At 55.2% G+C, this 25363-nt stretch overlaps 1 protein-coding gene across 4 annotated transcripts; it reads right to left on the reverse strand.

The window, feature by feature from the left end:
• Positions 1-547: 547 nt before the first annotated feature.
• EGFL7 (EGF like domain multiple 7) lies at positions 548-17908 on the reverse strand. 4 transcript variants are annotated; one of them, XM_066562912.1, is made up of 11 exons: positions 17791-17908; positions 16454-16727; positions 13423-13491; positions 8107-8272; positions 6473-6589; positions 5795-5907; positions 5089-5184; positions 3741-3905; positions 2902-2966; positions 2465-2621; positions 548-816 (listed from the first exon to the last, which is right to left on the reverse strand). In XM_066562912.1, the coding sequence occupies exons 4-11, from the start codon at positions 8184-8186 to the stop codon at positions 794-796; spliced, it is 816 nt and encodes a 271-aa protein (XP_066419009.1). In that variant the 5' UTR covers positions 8187-8272; positions 13423-13491; positions 16454-16727; positions 17791-17908; the 3' UTR covers positions 548-793. The 4 variants fall into 4 exon arrangements, with proteins under 4 accessions (XP_066419009.1, XP_066419005.1, XP_066419008.1 ...); XM_066562908.1 differs by lacking the exon at positions 548-816 and having other exon boundaries at positions 2305-2621; XM_066562911.1 differs by lacking the exons at positions 548-816; positions 13423-13491; positions 16454-16727; positions 17791-17908 and adding an exon at positions 12137-12189 and having other exon boundaries at positions 2305-2621.
• Between the last annotated feature and the right edge of the window lie 7455 nt (positions 17909-25363).

Below are 25363 nucleotides of genomic sequence, written 5' to 3' on the forward strand. Positions count from 1 at the left end.
AAAAAAAAAATAGAAATTACACCTTTGGTTATTTAAATAAAGGAGCTTTCTTGTCTTGTGTGGGGGCTGAGGGAGGGGTGCTGATCCCTGAGCTCTCGCAGGGGGTGGGTTTGGTGAGGGAGAGACAGGGGGGGTCCTTGTCCCCACCCTGTGGGGGGACAAGGAGGAGCCCTCCCAGGCAGGGAGGCCTCACCAACCTCACTGGTGAGGCACCATCCAACTGCAGGGCTCCTGGAGAGCAGAATGGGAGCTGCAGGGATGGGCATCCACTCCTGTACCCGGCCCTGCAGGCACCAGGGCCATCTCTCCCCTGCTGTGACACCTGGCTTGGGGCTGCAGGGACTTGTCCCCACCTTCTCTCTGTGACAGCAAGCACAGGGAGTGTGGGGAGGCAGCTGCCCTGCCTGGGCCAGCTCTGTGCTCCACAGCCAGCCCTGTGCCCGTTGCTCCCTGGGAGCTGTTATCCCAGGGTAGTGCTGAGGAAAAGCCTGGGGCAGCTGCACACCCCCCAGGTGACACACACAGCCAGTCTGGCACAGCCAGGCACTCATGGCACGAGGTAAGGCATTTATTTGCTGCCTCTCCAGCAGGGAGAGGCCTCAGAGTCCAGTTTGGAAGGAACTGTGTGGCCTCTGGTGAGGTGAGCTGGAAGAGAGAATGATGGAGATGCTGATGGGAGCCTTCTCCTGCCACCCTCTGCCTTCCTGTGATGGTGAGGCTTCATCCCCAGCCTAGGGCTGGAGAGGGAGATAAGAGCTGTGGGTCAGCTTGCTCCAGGTCCCCAGGCACTCTGCTAGAGTTCATTCTTGCAGGAACCTGGGAAGATTGGAAAAAAGAAAATAAATTCAGCCTGATAAATTCAATCATGAGCCTGGCAGAATGAGACTGACCTGAACCTCTGGGACTGTCACCCACACTTGCTGCTTTCCTTTTGGCAAACAAGCCCAGGCAGGCTTCATCTCCCCACATTCAGGAGTGTCACTGTCACCTCCCTGGCATGTCACAGTCCTTGCCTGGGCCCTGTGCACAATGTCCCCAAATCCAATGGCAGAACAGTCTGTGCTGGATCAGGGGCCAAAATCGTTATGGCTTACAGAGCTCTGACCTGGTGCCTCTGCTGGTGGTTTAAAGAAGGGAAAATGGGTTTTTTGGTCATTGCACACATCCCCACTGAGCAGTAAATAGGGGAGTGCAGTTGGAGGGTAGCATTTAGTTGGGAAATGCTCCTCCAGGCATGGAACAGGGATGGCTGAGTAACTCCATGGGATGCCCTGTGAGCCCCAGAGCTCACTGGGGTATGACAGGACAGCTTTGTGTCCTACAGGGACCATGAAAAGAGACAAAAACAGGTTTTGCTTGCTGAGACAGACTTGGCAAAAATTAATTTCAGGACTTTGGAGTCATCCCTTGGAATGAATCCATGTTACCTTGTGATACTGCTCACATTCCTCTGTGCTGTCACTAATAATATGTGCAGGGCACTACTAGAAAACTCAGCCTGCTGGAACACTCAGTGGTTCTGGTAATTACCCCTTTCTGAGATGGTTTTTAAGTGTCTATTTGCAGCTACTTTGCCTTCAGAGAAGTTCTTTGAATTCTTTTTCTCTCTCAGCCATTACTGCAAGCACTGAACTGGGACTGAATATGCCCTGAACCAGTTTCTCCTGAGTCTTTCCAAGACTCAGCAAGCTGCTGTTGCACACCCCAACCGTGTCTAGTTTCTGGAATTATTTAATGGGAAAATGAGCTGCAAAGAGCTGCCTATCACAAGAAAAGAGTTCAGATGGTTGTGTTCTGCTTGGAGTCCAGGTGGGCACCACAGGAACCTGAGGGGATGCTGTTGTCCCTCTGCGTGGTGGGGACACCAGGCAGGAGCCTCCACCTCCAGCCATTTCACACATGACAGCTCTCACTGGGGGCCCTTCCTCAGTTTGCTACTTCAGAGACCCTCTCTGGTGCCCTTACTGGTCTGTAAACTTCCAAAAGAAATGCCTAAAACTTCCCAGGCTCATAAATCTGCCAACTTCTGCACGCTCCCTAAACTTCCCTGATTGACTTTTTGGGCTGTTAATTTCCTAAGAGTTGGGGGTTCTTTCCTAAGGCCCGAGTTATCAGGAAGGATATCAGGAGTTATCAGGAGTTGTGAGGTGCTGCCTGCCACAGGTGCCCCACTGCTCCCAGTGCCTCCTTCAGCCCTGCCCCACAGCCACGTTTCCATGTGCCAATCCCGCCACTTTTGGCTGCTACGTGGGCAGTCAGATGGTGCAGCCATAGAAACAGCTTTGAAATGAAGCTAATGGGCTGTTGGTGTTCATCCTTTATTAATTACAGGCTGCTGAGCTTGAGGCAGATCCAGATTAACAGTGGCATATGTGTCACTGATCTCGCTGGCCCACATCTGCTCCCTGTGGCCAGCGTGGCTGCAGGGAGATCATCATCCCCCACTGATTTTCCAGGCACTTACAGGTCTCCAGCCTCTCCTCCAGGAAAGAGATCTGCTCGCTCAGGGAGTCAATCCTGTCCAGCTGCTGGAGGGAGTGGGACAGGCGGCTGATGGGGTCTGCACCGACATCCTCTGGCGGCATCAGGTTGTGGAAGGGGGCCAGCACCAGCTGGAGCTTCTGCAGGGAGAAGGGGAGCTGTGAGTGCATCCCCCCGGCCAGCAGGACCACCCGGGGGGGATGCAACACCCACCAGGGAGGGCTCAAGGGGCTGCAGTTGTGTTCAAAGGGCTGGAAAAGCCGTGGTGTGGGCGCTGCCGGCGGCTGCGGGGAGCACAGCTGGGATTGCTGCTGGGATTGTTAAAAACAGAGCCGGGGAGGAGGGAAACCCTGGCTGCAAACAGCCCCGGGTGGGAGCTGGCCCAGCAGGGACAGGGCACAGGGATGTGCTGCAACTCACCTGCTCCAGCGCTTCCACTCTGCTCCTCAGGTCCTTCAATTCTTCCTTCATTTCACTGGAGGGACCTGAAAAAGTGACCCAGGGAATGTCAGTGAGTAAAAGCCCACTGCTGAGTGAGGTGGAAGCTGCTGGGGAGAAAGACATGGCTGCAGGGCTCTGGCCAAGCCCTGCTGCTTTCCACCCCCAGGTCATCCCCCAGAGCATCAGCTGGACCTGCTGGCATCTGGCACAGGCTGCTCCTGCTGCTGCAGCACCTGCAACAAAGCGGGGAGGGTTTCAGGCAGTGGGGCGATGCTTAAAGGACAAGAGATCTGGTGGATCCTGGCCTTTTGTGCCCGTGTTGCCAAATAACACCCAGCTCTGCCCTGTGCTTGGTGGGCACAAGGGATTGTCCCTGTCAGGGCCCAGCACAGGGGCAGAGGCAGGTGGGGCACGTGCAGGCTGTCCCAGATGTTTGCTGTGTGGTGCCCATGCTGGCCACAGCGCATTATTACTCACGGTACGAGTTTGAAGTGTCACAGCGCGTACCAAAAGTAATAATGGGCCGTCACCAGCGCCGCTCCTCGTGGCTCCAGACCTGCCCTGCAGGAACGAGGATGATGAGGGAGAGAACAGACACATCCCAGACAGCTCCAGCCACAGCCAGGCCCTGCCACCCTCACAGATGGATTTGTGCTCAGGGGAACTTGTTTGGGTGGGAGAAGCACTCCTGGCTCAGAGAGAATAAAGCTGAGGGGCTCTGGCTGTTGTCCCCTCTCCCATCTCCTGCGATGCTGAGTGTTCCCTCAGCTCTCCCTGCAGGCTCCCAGCAGCTGGGGCTCAATGTAGGGACAGGATACCTGCTTGGCTGGAGGCGTCTGTCCCAGGGGCTGGCACCAGGGGCTGGCAGCCCCTGGCATCGGCGGCCAGGCTGAAGCCGTCCCGGCAGGCGCAGTGGAAGCTCCCGGCTGTGTTGATGCAGAGCTGGCTGCACCCATGGCTCTGGCTGGCACATTCATCCACGTCTGGAACACAGGAACAGCTCAGTGAGGAGGGGACAGGGTGAGGGACACAGGGGGGCTGCAATGGAACCCCAGGCAGTGCCCCCCAAGTGAGCTGGGGCTTGTGCTGGGCACAGTTCTGGATGTCTCAGCGTCTGGGACAGCCCTGGATAAACCTGGGCTAAGCTGGAGGGGGTCTGACCTCCTCCCCTCCTCCTGCTCCCCCCACAATACCACCAGAAGGAGAAGCTGTGGTCAGAAACGTCCCAGCTCTGGCCAGGCGGGTGCAGGCAGTGCTTGCTCTCATCCCGGATTTACGGCCGGGGTTTTGGTTCCAGCCAGCTGTGGCGAGGAGCTATCAGCCTTTCAAGTGTGTACAGAACCCAGTAACCTCTCCTCACACGGGGGAGTTATTAAAGCTGTTCCCACAAAGCAGAAAGAGCTGAAGCTCTTCCCACGCCCGGGCAAATCTGTTTTAGGCAGTGGGAAAATCCTTTCCCTCAGAGCTGGAGCTGTCAGCAATGGGTTCAGCCCTGCCTGGCCCAGCATGGGTCAATGCCACACGCTCCTCCTCTGCCTTACAGGAGGCTGGAAAGCTGGGAAAAGCTGGGAAATGCCGTGGCAGGGGTTTGCAGCACTGGTGTGCCCCACACTGCCTGATTTCTCCATGCTGTGAGGAGCACTGGCGCTGTTCCCGTGCCTGGACATCACCAGACTTCTCCTCCACCCCCAGATATCTTTGGTTTATGGATTTTTAGTCTCTGCAGTAAAAGGGCATTTTAGTTTACAGCAAGAGTTTACAAAGCCTGGGAGGGATGATCACGACACATAACCCCAGGCTGGCCCCACAAGGGCTCTGTGCTGCAGAGAGCTTCACAGCTCTGCTCACCCTGACCCAGCACAGAGCAGCAGGCAGAGAAAATGGGGGTGCCAGAGCGGCACAGGAGGGAGAACTGAGGCAGCCAAAGGGAGCCACACTCCCCATCCTTTCCTGGAGCAAGTGTCGTGCGTGTGCAGAGGGACAGAGTCAGACATGGCCCAAGGTCTGGTAAGGGATAAGGTCTGACAAGGTCCCTGTCCCCCCTGAGGGGTTGGTGTGGGGCAAAGGACACCCAGAGCCCCACGGCAGCTGGCATGCTCCCAGAAGCTGTCCCAGCAGCAGGGCAGGTATGACACGGGACCAGGGACAGGGGGACATGGCCAGTACCTGTCTGGCAGGCTCTCCCTGTCCAGCCAGGGGGGCAGGAGCATCTCCCAGGGAAGGCACAGCTCCCTCCGTTCTGGCACGGCTCCCAGCACACAGCTGTGAGAGGGAACACAGCACAGCATCACCCAGCTGCTCCAGGGGTCCCCAGCTCCCTCCCTCGCTCCCCCCTGGAGCTGTGCACACCCCAAAACACACCAGCAGCACACAGCGGGGTTGAGCTGCCCAGAGGGAGCAGGGCTCAGCATGGATGGGAGGAAGAGGAGCTGGAAAGAAGCTGAAGGCCCTGCAGGCAGCAAAGGTGGGAAGGAGGAGGGCAGCAGGCAGCAGCAGCCCCTGGTGCCACACTCTGAGCCCACTGGGGACAGACTGGCTGCTGCTGCTGTGGTTTGTATTTGTTGCCTCCTGAAAGTGTTTCTCATCCACTTCTGCTGATTTAGATGGGAAGGAATTGTTTTATTGATCCTCTGGTAACTATGAAGGTAATAAGTGATCCCAAAGGGAAAAGGCCCAAGAGGCAGCAGGGAAAAGCTGGGAATTAATCAGATATTGAACCACATTTGGCTGTCATGCTGAAAATTTAATTCAGGGAGAATCCACTGACAGGCAGATGGTTGGTAAATGAGAGATGGGGTCCTGGGGCCCCCTCCAGGGACACGAGGGGTCTGGGGACGGGCAGTGGCACCGGGGTGACCCAGCAGCTCCTCACCTCTGTTACAGCCCAGCGTGTGGCCGCTTGCTCTGCTCCATCCAGGACAGCACGAGGCCATGGGCTGGGGCAGCTGCCTGTGCCTCTGCCTGTAGGCAACCCTGTAGATGGTCCTGCAAGGCAAGGCTGGGCTGAGCAGGGTGCCCCAAACCCCTGCCCTGCTCCCACAGTGGCTCAGGGCGCTCCCAGGGCTGGGATCCCCATTCCAGTGGGGGGAACTGTCTCACACATCTTTTATGAAAAATCTTTTCTTTGGGATTTTTCTTCTTAAGAAGCTGAGAGGCTTCAAGAACAAAATGTAAACAATAGTTATCTGCTGCTGTGGAATGCAACAAGTAGATCTGTGATTAGCCCATGTTAGTTGTTTTTAATTAATGGCCAATCACAGTCAGCTAGCTCAGACTCTCTGTCTGAGACAGAAGCTTTTGTTACCATTCTTTCTTTCCTATTCTATTCCTAGCTAGCTTTCTGATGAAATCCTTCCTTCTATTCTTTAATATAGTTTTAATGTAATATATATCATAAAAAAATAAATCAAGCCTTCTGAAACATAAAGCCAGATCCTCATCTCTTCCCTCAACCCGAGCCCCCCGTGAACGCGGTCACACGGGACAGAATCCCCACGCCTGTGGGTGCAGCAGGCTCTGTGCTGCCCGTGGCACAGGCAGGAGGGCTCACCTGTAGGTGCTGCAGAGCCTCTGGCCCGGGCAGGTGGTGAGGTAGGGCTGGTACACGGGCTGCACGTGGGACTCGGCGTGGGCGCTCGGCGTCCCCGGGGCTGCGCACACCCTGCGCCTGGGCACACGGAGCTGGGTCAGTCCCACAGCCAGGACACGGCCTGAGCTCCCCTCTCTGCACTGGGCTGCTGCACTGGTTGCCCCGGTGACCTGGGAAGCCACTTCAAGCTGTTTGGGGTCAGTGACACAATTCTGGAGCGGCGCGGGCGCTTCCTCCCCCGTCCCGAGGGAGCAGCTGGGACCCAGATTTAGGGATGATTTACTCATTACATTCATTGTCTCCCTTCCCCTAAAATCACTCACTTTCTGGGTGGATTTTTCCTTTCTGAGACTTTTGCATTCCTGAAACGGATACCCCTGTGGTCACCAAGAAATTAATGATTTCACAGGAAGGGTCAGGCTCACCACAAAAAAATTAGAGGTTGGACAAAAGGCACTCCCCAGCCTTGCTAAGATGAGTGTTATCCAGGCAAAAACTTTCCCAAGGTTAACAGCCAAAGTGGTCTTGGTTAAACATCCTTTTTTTCAACAATTTCCAGCCCAAGCAGGTCAGTCCCACTGAGGAACCCATCTACTTGTCTCAGCCTCCCAGTTCAATTAGAAACTAAAATAAAAAGCCTGGGAATTAGCATGGACATCAGATGGTTTCCATTAACTCCAGAAAACTCCTCTCAGCCTCATGATTAATGTTATAGAAGATGCAATTTTTAAACTGCAATTGTTTGCTTTGTAAAATTCAGAACAAAGTTTTAGCTGCAGCCTGTGTGTGTGAGCGAGGAATTCAGCTGTGGTTTCAGTCCTGGACAGAATGTGAAAGGTTTGACACTGGAGGAGCATTTCAGTGTAAAAACAAACTTTGTAGAAAATGTGAGCTGTGTCTGGGGGAGGCTTTTGAGCTCCAGCTCCTCTCGGCTCAGGAAGAAACTGGGCAGTGAGCTCTGGGCTTCCTCAGAGCCAGCAGGAGCTGAGCTGTGCCTGCCCAGGCTGTGCTGGGAGCCAGGGAGTTCTCCCAGACCCATTTCCCACAAAGGGAAGGGGAATTGCTGGAGCTGCCCCTGCTGGGCTGGCAGGACCATGGGCCCCAGCAGCATCCTGGGGAGCACAAAGCCCAGCCTGGGCTTTTCCACACCTGCGTCCCTGGGTGTCCATCAGAGCTGGGAGCTGCATCCTCTGATGGGAGCTGCATCCTTCAGTGACAGCTTGTTCACAGCGCTTGATCTCTGTGCTAGCAGCATTTCACACATATTTTCATGGAGGATGTGCTTGAAAGAGACTGTAATAATTCCTGAACAGCTCAGGGCCTGATCAGCTTTTGACTCTCCTGAACAAAAAGCCCAGAGTGTCTTTGTGCCCCTGCCTGGAGTTAAACAGAGCTGGGACATTTTCTCTGAGAGATGTTTTAGCTCCAGTGAGAAAACAAACAACCAGCAACAAGCTGCTGAGCCCTGGGAGAGCATTTTCCACCTCCTCAGCAGCCCAGAGAGCCACACAGGGCTGTTCCCCCCCAGAGAGGATGTGCCTCACCCTGATGGGTGGAGAACACACCTGAGAGCTGCAAACAAAACACAGCCTTACCCTGCCGGGGCAAAGCCCTCCGTGCTGGTGGTGCTGAGGATGAGGAGGAGTCCCCAGAGGAGGCAGCTGAGGCTCCACATGTCCTGTTCCTCCTGCAGCACTCGGTCCTGCTCTTCCGTGGGATGTGCTGGCTCCTACTGCATGGCTCGTCCTTCAGTGGGGATCCCTGCGGGCAGGAGGGCACCGCTGTGAGTGGGAGGACATTTCAGGAGAAAATTCTGAACTGAAAGAGAGATTGGGCAGTGGCATGGGCTGCCCAGGGAGGCAGTGGAGTCACTGTCCCTGGATGTGGCACTCAGTGCCATGGTGCAGCTGATAAGGAGGTGTTAGGTCAAAGGACTTCATCTCAAAGGTCTTCTCCAGCCTGGGTCATTCTGTGATTCTGTGAGGTGTCCCTGCCCAGCTGGTGACACCCAGCAGAGCCACGGGGACAAACCCTGGCAGGGTGGGGTTTGCTCCAGGCACAAACCCACCTTGCCCTGCTCGTCTCGTCACTGTGCTCAATATTAATTCAGGAATTATCCTTGATTTACCCCAGGGGATGCCTGGAGATGCTCTCAGGGCACCAGGGGCTGCCCAGCTGTGTGTTGAGGGGCAGGGAAGGGATGTGTTTTGCCTCCAGCTCGCTGCCAGTTCCAGGCAAGAGGGCAAAACAATGGCCTGTCATTTCTTAATGCACACAGCATTGTAAAGCTGTGTTTTCCCACCACATAAAACACTGAAACCTGATCTTCTTCTCTTTAAAACACAAATTTGTCGCAGAGAAAAGGGCCATATGTACCATCTGCAGAGTCGGCTCTGAGGCACAAACCCAGAGGTTTTGATTTTCTAGCAGAGGACAAATACAAAACAAGGCTGAAGAGAGTCAGTAACTATATCCAATTGAAACAATATCTCGTTTAAACAAACCACTTGGCCTCTGGATGGCAGCAGCTGAAGGAGGAACAAATCAAGAAACCCACCTTAAATATGCAGCAATTCAAGAAAGAATCTTCTGATTAAACTGTCTGAAAGGGGAGACTACACAACAAGAAACCTCCTTCTGAGACTGCAGATTTGGGGAGCTGCAAATCAACTTTCTAAAATCCCCACATGCTGTGGGGCAGGATTGGACTGGAAAATTGCAGTTTGATCCCCAAACTCCACTGGGAAATCCCAACTCTGAGACGGGTTTTTACAAATAACCATGGCAAATCTGCAGACATGCAGGTCTCCAAGCCCTTCTCCAAGGCACTCAGGATTGTCCTTTCCTTGGTGCAGGAGAAGAATCTGAGGTGGGGAGAAATGGAGATCGACATCTGGAGAGAAACAGCCTGGTGCATTCCTGCCTCTTAATATCAAATGTCAAATATCAAATATCCCAGCAGATTTCCATGCAAACCCAGCCCAGAGGATGGAAGGAGGATTTTGGTACTTTAAAGCCTGTAGTCCTCCATTCTTTAAACACTGCAATTAGTTTAATTTCCTAATGAAGAATTTATGGTACCTCCACCATCGGGAAAGCAAATCTCACTTGTCCTGAAGGAAAGTTTGTTTTTTTTTAAAAATAGTGAAGGAGCTTTCCCTCTCCCCAGTCCTCCTGGAGACATTCCAAGGACACTGGTGTACAGACACACACCAACTCCCCTTTGCTCCATCAGTCAGCTTTTCCCAGGGCTATACTGGGACACAAAACTTCCCTACAGCCCCAGATCCTGAAGTCTGGAAGTCAAACTCTGCCAACCATCTCCATCCTCCCACAGGATTCCCGTGGCTGCCATGGGAGCTTTCCTTGCGGGGATGGCAGGAAACACAGGGCACGAGCCTAAAATACAGAGTTTGTTTTTTCACTTTGAACTGGAGCTGCAGTGTCCTACCTCAAGGATCCCTCTGGGTCATAAAATTATGGTTGCTTTGTACCAGAAAAAGCTGTAAAAGTAGAAAATACGATAGTCTAGACTTGTCTTTTTATGGGTTTACAAAAATCAACCTCTTTAAAGCTGCTGAGGATCCTCCAACCTGTTGCCACCATCTATTCCATGCTTTTCTAAAGCACAGAACTTGAGGAAGAAAAAAATAATGCTCAAGAAAAAAATAAATACTTTTTTTGTCTCTGCCTTTTAAGCCTCTCAAATGACGAGGTGAAGCCCCGTGTTCTGACAAGTGAAATTATATCTTAGGGGTCAGCAAACCCTCCTGGGCTGACCACGTGCTCCTGTCCCACCAGCCAGAACCATTCCCGAAGTTCTCCTAAATTCCCAAAATTCTCCTAAATTCCCAAAATTCTGCTCTTGCCTCACCTGCCACAGCAACCGAGGGGACACCCAACCCACGGCGCAGGTGAGCAGCGCTTTCTGCAGCTCTGCCCACGGAACCGCGGCCAAAACTCCAGCTGAGGGCAGCAGGAGGAATCGCGCTCAGGCTGCAGAGGGATGAGACGAGAGAATCCAGCCCCGGGCGAGGATGCGACGGCTCTGCCGGGACCAGAAGCTGCAATTTTCCAGACAGCCCGGCCGGGTTCTGCAGGTGAACCCGGGATCCAGCCCTGGCTGTGCCCTCAGAGCCGAACCGTGCCGGGGAGGCTCAGCGCCAGCCGCAGGCGATGGATTCTCCCTCCCAGCCCCCTCCCTGCGCTGGCTGGGATGCGGCACCGCGGGACGGAGCGGGACACGGGCACGGTGACACCGCCGAGGGGGCTGTGACACTGTCCGGAGGGGCACGGGGACAGCGTCACCATGCAGGGACCCGGTACCGCCCGGGACTGCGGGGCTGCGGATGCCCCGGGATGGCTGTAAGGACACGGGTGCCCCGGAATGGCTGTAGGGACACGGGTGTCCAGGGGGGCTGTAAGGACACGGGTGTCCAGGGGGGCTGTAAGGACACGGGTGTCCAGGGGGGCTGTAAGGACACGGGTGTCCAGGGGGGCTGTAGGGACACGGGTGTCCCGGGATGGCTGTAATGACACGGGTGTCCAGGGGGGCTTTAGGGACACGGGTGCCCCGGAATGGCTGTAGGGACACGGGTGTCCAGGGGGGCTGTAAGGACACGGGTGTCCAGGGGGGCTGTAGGGACACGGGTGCCCCGGAATGGCTGTAGGGACACGGGTGTCCAGGGGGGCTGTAAGGACACGGGTGTCCAGGGGGGCTGTAGGGACACGGGTGCCCCGGAATGGCTGTAGGGACACGGGTGTCCAGGGGGGCTGTAAGGACACGGGTGTCCCGGGATGGCTGTAAGGACACGGGTGTCCAGGGGGGCTGTAATGACACGGGTGTCCAGGGGGGCTGTAGGGACACGGGTGTCCCGGGATGGCTGTAATGACACGGGTGTCCCAGGGGGCTGTAGGGACACGGGTGTCCCGGGGGGCTGTAGAGACACGGGTGTCCCGTGAGGACGCAGATATCCCGGGATGGCTGTAGGGACACGGGTGTCCCGGGGTGGCTGTAAGGACACGGGTGTCCTAGGGGGTTGTAGGGACACGGGAGTCCCGGGGGGACGCGGCTGTCCCGCGGATGCTCCCGCGGCCGCAGCAGCCCGAGCCCCGAGCCCCGAGCCCCGAGCCCCGAGCCCTCCCGCCGGTCCATCCCCCCGGCCGCTCCCCACGCCGCAGTACCGAGCCCCGCTCCGCCGGCACCCCCGTGCCCCGTCCGTCCCCGCCGAGCCCCCCCGGCCGTGCCGGGCCCTCCCGCCCGGGACTCACCGGTGCCGGTGGCAGAGCCGCGGAGCCGCCGCCGGGCCGTGCCCCCCGCGCATTTCCTCCCCCGGCCCGAGCCGGTCCCTCCGCCCCGGCCCAATGAGCTCCCGGCGGGGAGGAAAGCGGAGCCTCCCGGCCGGGGGGAAGCGCCGGGGCCCGGGGATCTCCGCCTGCCCCCGGCTCCCCGGGACGCGGCAGCGCCGCCGGAGGCAGCGGGACCCGCGGGGAGTCATGCGGGGACACGGCAGGACCCGCAGCCGCCCCGCCCGGGTGAGGGGACGCGCTGCTGTGGTGTCCCGAGTGTCGCTGATGGGGACGGGATTGCGGCGACCCCTGCCCCGGGTGGATGTGGAGCCTTACCTGCGAGCCCAGGGCAGGAGGAGCCCCCACGGGCCCTGAGCCCCCCAGTGGCCCAGCCCGGCTGGGTGGGCTGGGGATTAACAGCGAGAGATCGCGGCTGAGCCCCGGCCCCGCAGACTCCCCGGGGGATGGTCCATCACCAGTGCCCAGGGCAAATTGAATTCTCTTGACTACAAATGACTGTCCCGCTCCGCACTCCCCACCACCACAGAGGACTTTCGGAGACATCGCCTCTCCCTGGGTTAGAGACCTGCTCCGTGCCCCTAATCCCCCTGAGCTCATCCCAAAGTCCTGCAGGAGCCGGTGATGAACCACCAGCTTTGCAGCAAATCATAAAGGATGCTTAGGGAATTCCTCAGAAGCCCCCCAGCTGCAGAGGGACTCTCCAGGGTGACACCCAGGGCTCAGCCCAACACCTGCCCCGGCACAGCCCCAGCCCAGCTGCCTACAGGCTTCTCCTCTTAAATGCCCAGTATTTTATCAAAGCAGCTCGTTTTGTGCCAAAATGCCACTTGTTTTGTCTACATTTTTGTCTGGAAAATTAAAGCACAGAGGGTTATTGTTTCTCAGATGACTTAGGCGCCTGCCCATGCACAGAACCATTCTTAAAGATAGCAGGGATCTGATGTGCAAATGAATGGCAGGATACAGCCCCCTGGGAATATTTGTTCCCATTAAGCCCTGTAAATTTTTTGAAAGCATGTAAGCATTTAAAGGAAATATTTACCAGTTCAACAATAATGGCTCCAAGAGAACAACTGAGATCACTGGCCCATCCCCTCTGTTTCCTCAGGGATACGCTGGGGCTGCTGATGGAACTGGAGCTCTGGGGAAGCTGATGGGTGCTTGGGGCTCTCCATGTAAAAGGAGCTTTGGTGGGATCCTCCCTGGGAAGGGAGCAGAGGGGAATCCTCTCTGGAAGTGCTGCTGGAGATGGAGATCCCTCCCAGCAGCAGGGAAAGGTTTGGTGGTGCTGGTGGAAGTGCAGCTCTGTGTTGTAAAGCATCTCACATGGCTTTGTTCACCCTCTGGAGCCATCCTCCCTCTGGGGAATGATTTCAGCTCCCTTAATTTCATCAGCACAGGCAACTACTCCCAAGAGATTTGGAAGCACAGCAATTATCTTGTTATGAGAGAGTATTATTGAGTTTTTTTCTGGTGTATGGGGGAGATGAACAGAGCCTGAATTATTGTCTAATAATTGCAAAATGCACGTGGAAGCCAGAGCTTCTCTGTGTGGCCATGCTGAAAACACAGGATCTCATTTTGCAGCCAAGACAACTCACCTCACCCACGGTGCTCCATCAGGTGTGCTGGGCAGGGACCCTTTGCTTGTGGAGCATCTTGGTTTCTTTCTGTGAGGACAGAAAAAGCCCAGTGTTACACTCCCCTGGTCAGGCAGACAGAGAGCAGAGACCCAGCCCTCACCCACCACGGACCTGGTGTTCCCTGGACACTCCCAAAATCCCTGCAGGGTGGTGGCCACAGAGCCCCCGAGGCACTGAGCTCACACTGCTGGTGTGCCAGAGAGGCACAGACACTGTCACACCCATGGCAGGGCATGAGGAAATCCATCCCCATCCCACAGTGGGGGTTTAGGAGCATCCCATGGCCCCCATCCTCCCTCACCTTGCTGTGATCCCAGTGGGGATCCAGGCAGAGCCACGGTGCCTTTGCACCTTTCAGGGCTGAGCAGGCTGGGGGATGAGCAGGGGCTGATGAGCAGAAGGGATTTGCTGGGCAGGGTCTATCCCCTCCAGCAGCTCAAGGCTGGGATTTTCCAAGGACCCAGGAGAACAGGAGTGCACCTGGAACACTGTCCCATGTGTATCCAAGCTTACCCCCTGATTTGTGATCCCATCTGCTGTTCCCCAACACTCTATTTTACCATTACACTCTATTTTACCATTTACCCTCATTTAAGGACAAGCATCCCTCACATGCAAAGGAAACCTTTGCATGAATCCCTGGCATTCCACGTGTAAATTTGATGGTGAGGAAGAGGATGGGCTCATCCTTCAGCTCCTCACAGGACCCCACCACACAGCCCAGGACCCAGCACTTCCAGGGACCCCGCTGGAGCCCTCTCAGCCGCGGGCAGCCACTCCCTAAGTGCACTGAGCATTTTAAAATTCTGCCAGTATTTTAACTGCAGAAAGTTTCCTTTCCACTTCCATTTATTGGGTCAAATCTTTGCTCAAGCAAAGCGCCCGTGTCAGCTGCTAAAGAGCTGCACACAGCCCATTAAAAGAGCATTTAATCCTCCGCTCTCAGGGAGGGTTCTGTGTCTTCTGTGCTAATATTCATTATGCTGGGAGGGAAATCCCCCAGGACAAGGCCTGGCAAAGTTCCCTTGGAAGCAGAGGAGTTATGCCAGTGCAGACTGGGGGAAGATCAGATCTGTTGGCACTGTTAATGCCACTGTGATGAGCTCCTGACAAAGGCAGCGGGGGATTCTGGCTCCTGCCTGCGTGGCCGCCCGAATTCAAAGTCCTCCCTTGCCCCATGTTTTACATTTTCCCCCCACAGCTTTCTCCCTTGCACACCACAAGTGTACTCCCACGACATCTAATATTAATGCTTGTCTCCAGGCCAGCAAAGAAATGTTTCTGCCCAGCCTCCCTCTCGGATTCAACAACGTGAAAACCTCCTTGTCTCCCACTGGATTTACCACCAGCGTGAGCTGGGAGGGACAGCAAGTGCTGAGCACATCTCAGGCTGAGCACCAGGTGAGATTTTCACCACCTCCCAATTTCCTAGGGCCTGCCAAGCCCCCTGCACCTGCCTGGGCATCCAGCATCCCCCTGAGAGCATCCATGGGGCACTGAGGGCTGGAGCTGAGGGCTGGAAGCGCTTCCCTGGTTGGTAGAAGGATGGGAGGTATCTGGGGCACGGAGAAGGAAGGATAAACAGTGGAGAATTAAAGTCCCACATCAGGAGCCTGCTCTTTAGAGAGGAGCACTTCCAGCCCCTGGCCTGGGACGTGCCCGGGCACACGAGCTCTGCCCAGACTGGAGTGACAGATGGGTGGGGACACGGGCACGGAGTGACACACACACAGATGCAAAACCTTTCAGCCCCCACAAGCCATGGCTGACCCCATACCTGCAGCGCACAATGGGCTCCCACTGGTCTCCACAGGGGTCTGGCACAGAGCTGGAGCCACTTGCTGAAGCAAAAGGGGATTTTTGGTGCTTCTCAAAAATAGAAAAAGGAGGAATGGCTTTTGCTGTTCTAGGACAAATTCTTCTACCCAGGATTTCGTGAGGCTGTGTGTAAACTTTGCATTTCGGTTTAAGCTTTGGAGCAGCCCCTGTTCTGCAGGGCTCTGTGAGGAAAGTGACCTCCCACTGTTCTCTTCTGGCCCATATTGTTCTCAGCTGCGTCAGCTGCACTCCAGCTATCTCAGTGGAAATCGAGGAGTCCACTGATGGCAGTGGGATAAAACCAGGTCAAACCAAGAAAAGGACTTGACCCATAACTCTTGTCACCAGTGGCTCAGGACTCTGCACATTAAAACTGAGACCTGAGCCCCACAGAGTGATTTATTTTTTGGCCTGAGTAAGGATTCACAAGCATTAGTTGTCTCAGGACCAGTGTGTTATAACTTAAGGTGCCCATGGGGACAACCAGCAGCTGAGCTGGGGCTGTGCAAAACAAATGCAGGAACAGGGCACCATCCCACAGCCAGCTTTATTTTCCCCTCACATGCACACTTAAATTTTTATTTACATTTAGAGGAGAAGCAATGAATGGCTGCAGTGTAAAAACTGGGAAATGATTCATCCCACCCAAGAATAAACTGAATTTTGTGGCTTTCTGTAAAATTTCCCCGTCAAAACCTGGCAGTGGTCTCCTGCCCCGCTTTCCCAGTGAATCAGCCCATGGGGAGTGTGGTGGGATAGCTGCAGGGTGGCTCAGCCCTTTCACCATCCCAGGGAACAGCTCAGCAGAGAGCCTTTCCCACAAGAAATTCCTGCTCTCGTTATCTTTTCTCTTCCAGGGGAAAGTTTCCAGCTGCAGGAACCTGCCCTAGGCAGCACGGGGATCCCGGAGCTCACTTTGGGACAGAGGAAAGAACAGTTCTGATCCCCCTTTCTGCTTGCAGAGACATTTTTGTTTCCCAGCCTGGTCTGGGACCTCTTCCCCCGTGCTCCTCCCAGCCCTCCTGCTGCTGCTGGGACAGCGGGACGGGCTCGTTTTCCCCAATTTGCTGCAGTTTGTAAATCTGCCTCCTCCCCGGGGCCAGCCCCATCTGCAGCAGCAGCAGCAGAGCCTGGGAAAAGGCTCAGACGGGATTCGATTTCTCGTCCTTACCTCCAGGGGAACAGCAGAGAGGGGGAGCAGCTCCATCGGCACATCCCGGGGAGGACAGGGAGAATCTGCCGGGGCAGATCCGTGTTCCCACTGCTGCCCAGAGGTCAGGTGGATTTTTGAGGATGCTCCAGCCACAACAGCTTTCCACAGCCTCCCAAGCACTGCCAGACCTTCCCAATCCGGCTTGAAATTTATTGGATCACTGGCAAAGCCTTGCTGTTTCTTTGTGTGTTTGATTCTCTGCTCGGGGAGTTGGTTCCACGAATGCTGGACCCTGGGGAAAAATATGCTGGGTTATTTCTACCAAGAGCCCTTCACTGGCGTGGTTCTGCTCCGTGTCCCTGCACAGCCAGACAGTGCCTGGCTATCCCAGCTGCTCCTTCATCCCAAAATACCCTGGGTGCCTCATGGAGGCCTCCTGCCTGCACTGTGCAATGTCCCAGACGAGGCCAGCAGGACCCACAGTAGCTGCAGACAGCATGAAAAGCACCCAGCACCGTGGTTATAAACCTGGGAGGCTTTGCTGAGCTCCTGGTGTGCACGCCCAGCACGATCCAGGCTCAGGACGAGCCTTGGTGGGACAGCCAGGACAGCCCTGCCCGCGTCCCTGCCCTGCCCCACATCCCAGCGGGTCTGGGGTGAATCCAGCAGCGCCCAGAGGAGAGCAGAGCAGGGAGGATGGACAGCCTGGGGATGTAGCAGAGGTATCCAGAGAGCAGGCAGAGGGAAAAGGGAGGGAGTCACAGAAAGAAAAGAGATTAGCTAAGAATTTCCAGCTATCTCATAGGAATTTGTGCAAGTGTTTGCAGCCTCTACATGCACAGGAGGCAAAATTTACCCACCGGCTTCCCCTCCCCGTGAAAACAGCCTGAATGCCACTGGGGTGACTTAAAAACAACAATGCTGGAGGCTGTGCTCAGGGCAAAGCCCTGCTCAGCACGTGGCTGAGAGCAGACCCAGCCTCACCAGGAGCAGGTGGAGGCTGCCTCACACACCTGTGTGCTGCAAGGGATGCTTTGCACACCTGCTCACTCCACGCTGGCTCTTCAACCATCCCCGAGGCTCCCAGCACCACAAGCAGGGCCAGAACCTGCTCAGAGCTCACAGGGACACACTCCCAAGGAGCTCACCCTCCTGCTGCCCACAGAGCTCACAAGGACACACTCCTGCTGCCCCATATCAGTGCCAGCTCCCCGTGCCATGCCATGCCATGCCATGCCATGCCATGCCATGCCATGCCATGCCATGCCATGCCATGCCATGCCATGCCATCCCATCCCATCCCATCCCATCCCATCCCATCCCATCCCTCCATGCCTGCTGGGGCTCTGTGGTACCTTGGCTGCCCCCCTGTCTCCCGGTGGCTCCTGGTGGCTCCTGGTGGCCATCCCTGCCCGGCCACGCCGGGTCCAGCAGCCCTGGTGTCCCCGGTGTCCCCAGCATGGCTGGCTGCTGGCTGTGCACAGGCAGGAGGTGGCTGCCGAGGTGGAAGGGCGGCTTTTTATGCTTTTCTTCCTGTATAAATCAGGCCGGGGATGGACAATCCCAGACAGGACTTCCTGTGTGTGTTGTGAGCTGATAACGGCGCCGCGAGGAGAACAAACACGGCCGCCCCGAGGGGGAGAGGGGCACGGGGCGGGACCCCCACGCCGAGCCCACCTCGCAGGGGAGGCAGCCACGAGTCCCTGGGGACAGGGGAGGGACAGGGCTGCTGGCCCAGGCCGCCTCCCGAGCCTCACACCAGGCCTGAGATGGGTGGGACCCATCCCACCCCACCCCACCCCACCCCACCCCTCTAGGGCACATTTTGGCAGCTCCCACTCCCATTCCCCCTCAAAAGGGGACACTGGGGACCCCCAGAGCACCAGGGATCTGTGCCAGGCATGGCAGGGTTGGTGGCCACCTCCTCAAGAGGGGCCATGTCAATGTTGACTGCCGTTGGAGCACCTTCTGGGGTATTTGTGACCCCCCAAAGTTTGGGAAGCAAGGCTGTGCTGGGGTTATTGTCACCCTGTCACACTGTGCCTGGGCTGGAAAAGAGAGAGGTGTGTGGCTTGGGCCACTGAACCTGCAGGACACCACCTGACAGAGGGCCAGGCAGCAGAGAAGTGTGGAAACAGCTGCCCCGATGCCCTAATTTTCAAGCCCATTCCCGTGCAAAACTGATTGTATTCCAAATTTAATTCCTCTGTGTGTGTGTGTGGGTGTCCGTGACCTCAGTTCTGGGCAGCCAAAGCAGCAACAATTCAGTTTGTAACAGGATTTTGGAACTTCCATCCAGACTGAAACCAGAGGCGTTTTGGAGCGTGAGGGCTGTGGCAGTGGCAATTCTTTCTATAACCTGCAGCCCCCCACAGCAGCCTGTGGGCTCTGCTGCTGTCCCAGCAGAGTGCCTGGCATGGATTTGGGGCCAGCCACGTGGCACCTGGGGTCCTCTGTGTCCCCAGCTCGTGCCGGCAGCTCCTGCGCAGGCTCAGGGGAGCACAGAGCTGCTCCCACCCTGATTCAGCAGAACTGAGCTCTGGGCAAATCCCCCGGGGAGCTGCAAAATATCCCTGTGTTTGTTTATATAAATGCATGGCTAAAGAAAGCCCCCTCTTGTTTTCCTTGGCAGAAAGGGCTTTAGAGGCTGCCCAGCACCAGGTGATTGTGTGCCCCGGGTGTGAATGCAGCACTCCCAGCTGAGGGAATCTTTGGCAGCGCAGATACCCAGGGAATCTCACAAATGTGTCCCTGAGGGCTCACATGAGCTGCAGGGAGGCTCAATCTCCCTCCTTTCCTCTCAGTGATGGGTTTTAAGCAGCAGCTCCCCATGGAAAGGCTCAGGGGTCACAGGCCAGGCTCGTGCCACCTGTGTGATGAGGGATCTCAGATGCAGGGCTGAGACCTCTGCCCACCACCAGCACACACACACAGGCTCAGCCTTGCAATGCTGAACACCTCCAGAGCTCTCCCTAAAACTCTACAGCCCAATTTTATCATCTGCAGCAGCCCTGCCTGGCCCTGTGCCCTCTGTCCTGGGATGAGTGCAGGTGACACCGTGGGGACACCATCACCCACCCCCCTGAGCCCACACCGACTGCAGGAGTGAAATGGGACGTGTGGAAAACCCTTCCTGTTCACCCAGGCTGTGGAGCCCTGAGCAGTCAGCAGGGGCCAGATGGATGGAGGGGATTAAATCTGAGATTGGGACACTTCATCCTGTCCTGCCAGGGAAAGCAGTGCTGGGGGAAAACCACACACAGCCTTTGGGATGCTCCATCTGCACTCTGAGACTCAGCCACCCCTCCCTCCTGACAGACAGCTCAAGGGAAGCCTGGTAAGAGGAGAGGAGAAAGTGAGGGAGCAGAAATTTAACACTGTGCAAGTCTTGAACACGGGCAGCAAAGGCTGGGGCAGAAACTCCAGCTCAGGGCTGGAGGTGTGATCAGAGGATATCAGATTTGTCGTTTGTTTTGCTTTCTGGAGGTTTATTCACAGAGTCACAGAATGGTCTGGATTGGAAGGGACCTTAAAGATTTCCAGCCCCTGCCTTGGGCAGGGACACTTCCACTGTCCTGGGCTGCTCAGAGCCCCTTCCAGCCTGGACTTGGACACTTCCAGGGATGGGACATCCACAGCTTCTCTGGCAACCTGTGCCAGAGCCTCACCAGAAACACCCCTGTGGATGCACTAACAACCATTAATTCATTTTTGCTATTATTTGACAACAGAGTCCAAATCCTAAATGCAGAGCCTTGCTTTCAGCAAAGATCCAAAGCACACATTTTGAATTCTCTGCCAAAAGTAACACCAAATTATGGATCAGGTAAGGACTCCCACAGACCTGGCATTTATTTTGTGGAAGCCCAGACTGATCTGGGTTGGAAAGGAAATTAAAACTCATCCCATTCCATCCCTGCAGGGTGTCCTTCCCCTATCCCAGGCTGATCCAAGCTCTGTCCAACCTGACACTGGACACTTCCAGAGATCCAGGGGCAGCCACAGCTGCTCTGGGCACTCTCACAGGGAAGAATTTCTTCCTAATATCTAATATCTAATAAAAATCTGCATTCCTTCAGTTTAAAGCTATGCCTCCTTATCCTATCCCTCCCTGTCCTTGCAAAGGTGACTTCTGGGCTATTCCATCCTCAGCAGAGTCCTGAAGGCTGAGCCCTCCTCTTCCTCTTCCCTGCCTGCAGCCAACCATCTCTTTCCCAGCAACTCTCACTGGTCACTCTAGACGACAAAAATTGACATTTTAAACCTTCCTAGTCACAGAACAAAACACCTGCAACTGATTAAAAAGTTTTCTACCTCAAAAAAAAAAAACAAAAAACCTCTGTGCATGGGAAAAATGCACTCCAAGGGCTGGTTCTGGTCTGGTTGTGTGGGACAAAGCCCAGAGGAGCTCTCCATGGAGAGGACCTGAAGAATGGACAGGACATTACATTAATGGTGTTGCACAGAAATGATCCAGCCAAGTAACCCCCAGCTGAATAGAGCTCCACAGCCTTTTTACGAAATTAATAATGCGTGTAAGAGATAAGTGTGTCCCTTTAGTGGATTTAATACCTTGGCTTAAAAGTCCTACCCAGGAAACTTCCATGGCTTTTCTGCTGACTCCTCAGGATTTCAGAGCATAAGAGAGAAGTGGAATTCAGCCTAAAAGGCAGACAGTGAATGCAGAAGTCAGGACTTAGGAAAAAGATTAAAAAAAAAAAAAAGAGCTGTTGATATTTCTCCTCTCTGACACGTCCCAGTCTGTCAAAATGGCCACTGCCTTTATTTTGTTTAATCACTTATCTCCATGGAGGGAAGAGGAAATTCCCAAGAACGCACGGTCGTTAAAAATATTAGCCAGGCACTGGTGATTATTTTTGGTAGCTAAAAACTTCCTGGCTGAGGGGTCTGGGTTTGCATTGGACTGGAATAAATGTTTTAGGATAACTTTCATAAATACCCATTATGCTCAAACCAGTGGGCAGTTTACAATTCAGCTGGGAAGGGCGGGGACATGTTTCTCTTTCTTTTGTTCTGCCTGGCCGCATGCTAAAGTGCATAGATCCACACTGAATTAGCATTTAGCTATTTTCTTGTATCCTTAAATAAAGGCCCAGTTCACACAGTCAGAAATCTCTGTTTCCTTTCGGGCAGGAAAAAGGAAGTGAATGCAAGGGGCAGATTTGGAGTTTGCTTGCAAGAACAATTGAACTCCCATCCAGAGGGGAAGGGGATCTGCGTCAAGAGGAATTCACTTTTTTTTCTCTTTTTTTCCCCCCCCCCCCCCCAACTCTGCAAGGGAAGAGAAAAATGACCTTTAGTTTAAAAAGCCTGAAAGAATAAAGGTCTGAGCCTGCACAAACAGAGCCATGAAGGGTTTTTCCTGAGCAAAGGCTCCCGGGGCCGCTCGCGCCGTCCTCCAGCGACTGCGCCGCGGCTCCGGCTGCTCCCCTCTTCTTATCCCAGGTGAAGGGCAACACCCAGACCTGTCAGCAGCTCCTGCCCACCAGGGACAGGCCCTGGGTGGTTCTGAGGAATATCTGCCATTTTCCCCGCTGTCCCTGCCCAGTGCTGCCCGCGCTGCTGGGGCGGATGGGACTCAGATGAAATTGAGAGGATCCCCTTGCCTTGCTCCCCCAAAATCTCATTTACAGATGTGTGTGCAAGCAGGCAGGGCATTGGTTCAGCACCTCACACTGGACCCATTTTGGTCCTTTTACCGTACACCACAAAGCTTCTCCCAGCTTCTCTGGGCAGGGGATGTGCACTGAGCTCTCAGGGGCTTGACCAAGTGTCCAACCATTTTCTGTGTGTTCTCATCTCCATGGTCTCACCCACACCATTTCAGTCCTCAGCACTACTCTCCATTTAGTGGGCCTTAAATACCCACAGAGTGTTTTTCTCTGTATTTCCCCCCCCCCCATGCAAGCCAGATTTCCAAGTCAAGCTTCCAAGTAAGCCCCAGAGCTGGAGAACACAGAGGTTGAACCTTGTTAGGATGCTTGAGCATCCCCAAGGGCATTAAGGACTTTGGGATGAAGGTGAGTGCCACAGGCTGAGGTGCCCCATGGTTCCCGGCTCTTGCCAGAGCAATCCTGGCAGAAGAGGGACTCATCACCCTTCCCTCCTCTCCACACATCAGCCAGACCTGTTCCAAACCCCAGGCTCAGGGGTTTCTGCCCCCGAGCAGAGGCAGCCCAGCAGCTCCCACCCTGCGTCCTGCAGAGCATCGCTTCCCCAGGCCTGCATCCCTGCAGGTGATCCCGAGGGAGCACAGGGGAGCCAGCTCCACTCTGCGTTCCCACACGCTCACAGAAGCTCCTCGGAGCAGCTTCCCTCCCATCCAAGGAAAATATTTGCTGGGAGTGTGGAGCTGTGGCTGGGCAGTGTCAGCAGCAAATGTCAGCGAGCGCCGGCAGGAGAGGAACTCGTCAGGCAAAATGGGCAAATCCCCCAGGAGGAGCTGCTCTGTGATCTCCGCAGCGAGGATGGATGTGCCCAATTGTCACTGACATATTTTATGAAAAATACCTTTGCCAGGATCTTTCTCTTCTCCTGAGAAGCTGGGAAGCTTCAGCTTCTCCATGTTTTGCTGCTTTGGAATGTGATTTGGAGAATTATTTACCCAGCATGTGAAATGGTTTTTAATTAATGGCCAATCACAGCCCAGCTGTGTCAGACTCTCTGAGTCAGTCACAAGATTTTATTATTCATTCTTGTCTAACCTTCTAATGTCTCCTTTCTCTTTCTTAAGTATAGTTTTAGTATATCGTTTTCTTTTAATATAATACATATCATAATATAATAAATCAACCTTCTGAAACATGGAGTCAAGATTCTCATCTGTTCCCTCATCCTGGGGACCCTCAAACACCAGCACACCTGATGGTTCCATGGATCATTCTGTGCTCTCTCTTTGGCCCTCTCCTGGCTTTATCTCAGCCCAGGGGCTCAGGGAGCTGGTGACCCTCCTGACAGCACATCACAGACACCTCCCAGCTGGGCTGGGCTGAAATCACCTCTCCATGCTGAGGCTGTGGGTCTCCAAGTATGTTTTGGCAGGTTTCCACTTTTCTTCTCTGGGTTGTCCATCCTCAGTGAGTGCAGCTGCAGGGATGCCCCCAGCAGCACTGGGAGGGACAAACCAGAGCCAGCAGAGACCCAGAGGGACAAACACAGCCGGTCCCAACGCAGTCAGGCATCACCTCTGCTGAGGTCAGATGTCTGCAGGGCCTGGCACCAGGCAAAGGTGCATCTGGGAATGCTGGGATGAGTCAGTCCTTGAGGAAATGGTGTCACCTCCATGCAGCAGCCCCCCTCCCTCACTCTGTTTCCAGCTCCACACACGGTTTCACCCTTCACTACCAAAACTTCCTGACCAAACCCCCCCAGCTGGAGCCTGAGTGAGGTTTCAGGTCCTGCTTATGGGTCTGTTACATGGAGGGAGCCCAGCTGGGAGCTCATCCCCACATCCAGCCCAGGATGGGAGCAGAGCAGCAGTGGGAGAAAGGCAGGATCCCACTGAACACTGGGAATCTGCCAGCCCTGTGGATTTCTAATCTTATTCCTGTTCCCCTTGAGCTCCCAGCGTGCAGGGGCTGCACCTCCCACCTTGGTGCACGAGGGTAATTCATTAACCTGCAGGAATGAGGAGCCTCAACTTTCCCCCAGTGCCTGTGACAGCAGCAGCTCCCCGTGGTGCTGCCAGGTTGGGGACAGTCCCCCAGGCTGGGGACAGGCTCCTGGGCCGTGCCAGGCAGGCAGGACATGTGTGCCCAGCTCCTCGGGAGTGCAGGAGCTGCAGGGAAGGCACCAAGGCCAGGAGAGCCCAGCTGGGTGTGAGGGGCTGGGAGCAGCAGGGGTTTTGTTCCCCTCATGGAAAGGTTGGGTTTAGCAGGGTCACAGCACCGGGTTTGGGATTCCAGAGGTCTGCAGTGGCTCCAGGCAGGTTCTTCCCAAGGTAGGGCAGATTGTGACAGGGTTCTGAGTGCTTGTGCAAGGCCAGGGACAGGGGCAGAGCTGGAGCTGTGACCCCACAGCACCTGCAGGGCTGCCAAGTCCCCCTGTGGGGCTGGAATAAGCTCATTGCCTCCCCAGCCCTTGATTTACCCACCAGAAGCAGCAGAACCAGTTCCAGAAAGGGCTGAGCAGACATTGGGGATTACTGCCCCAAATGTCACCTGAGCACCCCAACAAAGAGGATAAACCTGGCCAGAAGAAACACTGGAATGACCCAGCTTGAATTTACAGCACAAGAACATTTTCCTTCTGCTCCTGGAGGACCCCCAGGGCTCAGGGCTGCTGCTGGAGGCTGTGCCAGCCCAGTGGGGAGCCTTCAGCTGTTTTATTCATAGAAATCCAGAGCAGCCCTGGAGCTGGCAGCAGCCCAGGGAGGGTCTGTGCTCTGTGGAAATGGGCAGGGCAGCCCAGGGCCAGTGTCCCAGCAGGGGAGATAACATCTGGATCAGCCAGGCCAGTGTCCCAGCAGGGGAGATAACATCTGGATCAGCCAGGCCAGTGTCCCAGCAGAGGAGATAACATCTGGAGCCATTGGAGCAGGGCCCCTGACGTGCCCTGCTCCTCCTGCTGCACACACGAAGAGTTCAGGCTGGATCATCCTATTTTCCATAAACACACGCAGGTTTTTAATCCTGGATTTGCAGGACAGCGCTGCTGGCATGGCTCTTTGAGCTCAAGTGTCAGCCTTAAACCCGGGCTTTGCTCAGATTAGTCCCAGGTACAAAGCCAGCAGCACTCAGCAGGTTCTGTGTGAGCACAAAAATTGGTTGGATCAGGATTCCTGTGGCACACAGTGAGTGAAATCACTGGCCTGTTGTTTCTGAATTCCTTTTCTTTCCTTTTCTTCTTTGCTCTGTTTTGATTTTGATTTATTTTTCTCCCATAGGAAGCAGCTCAGAGATTGGTTGT

Source organism: Molothrus aeneus, chromosome 19 (assembly GCF_037042795.1).
Source record: "Molothrus aeneus isolate 106 chromosome 19, BPBGC_Maene_1.0, whole genome shotgun sequence".
Classification (NCBI taxonomy): domain Eukaryota; kingdom Metazoa; phylum Chordata; class Aves; order Passeriformes; family Icteridae; genus Molothrus; species Molothrus aeneus.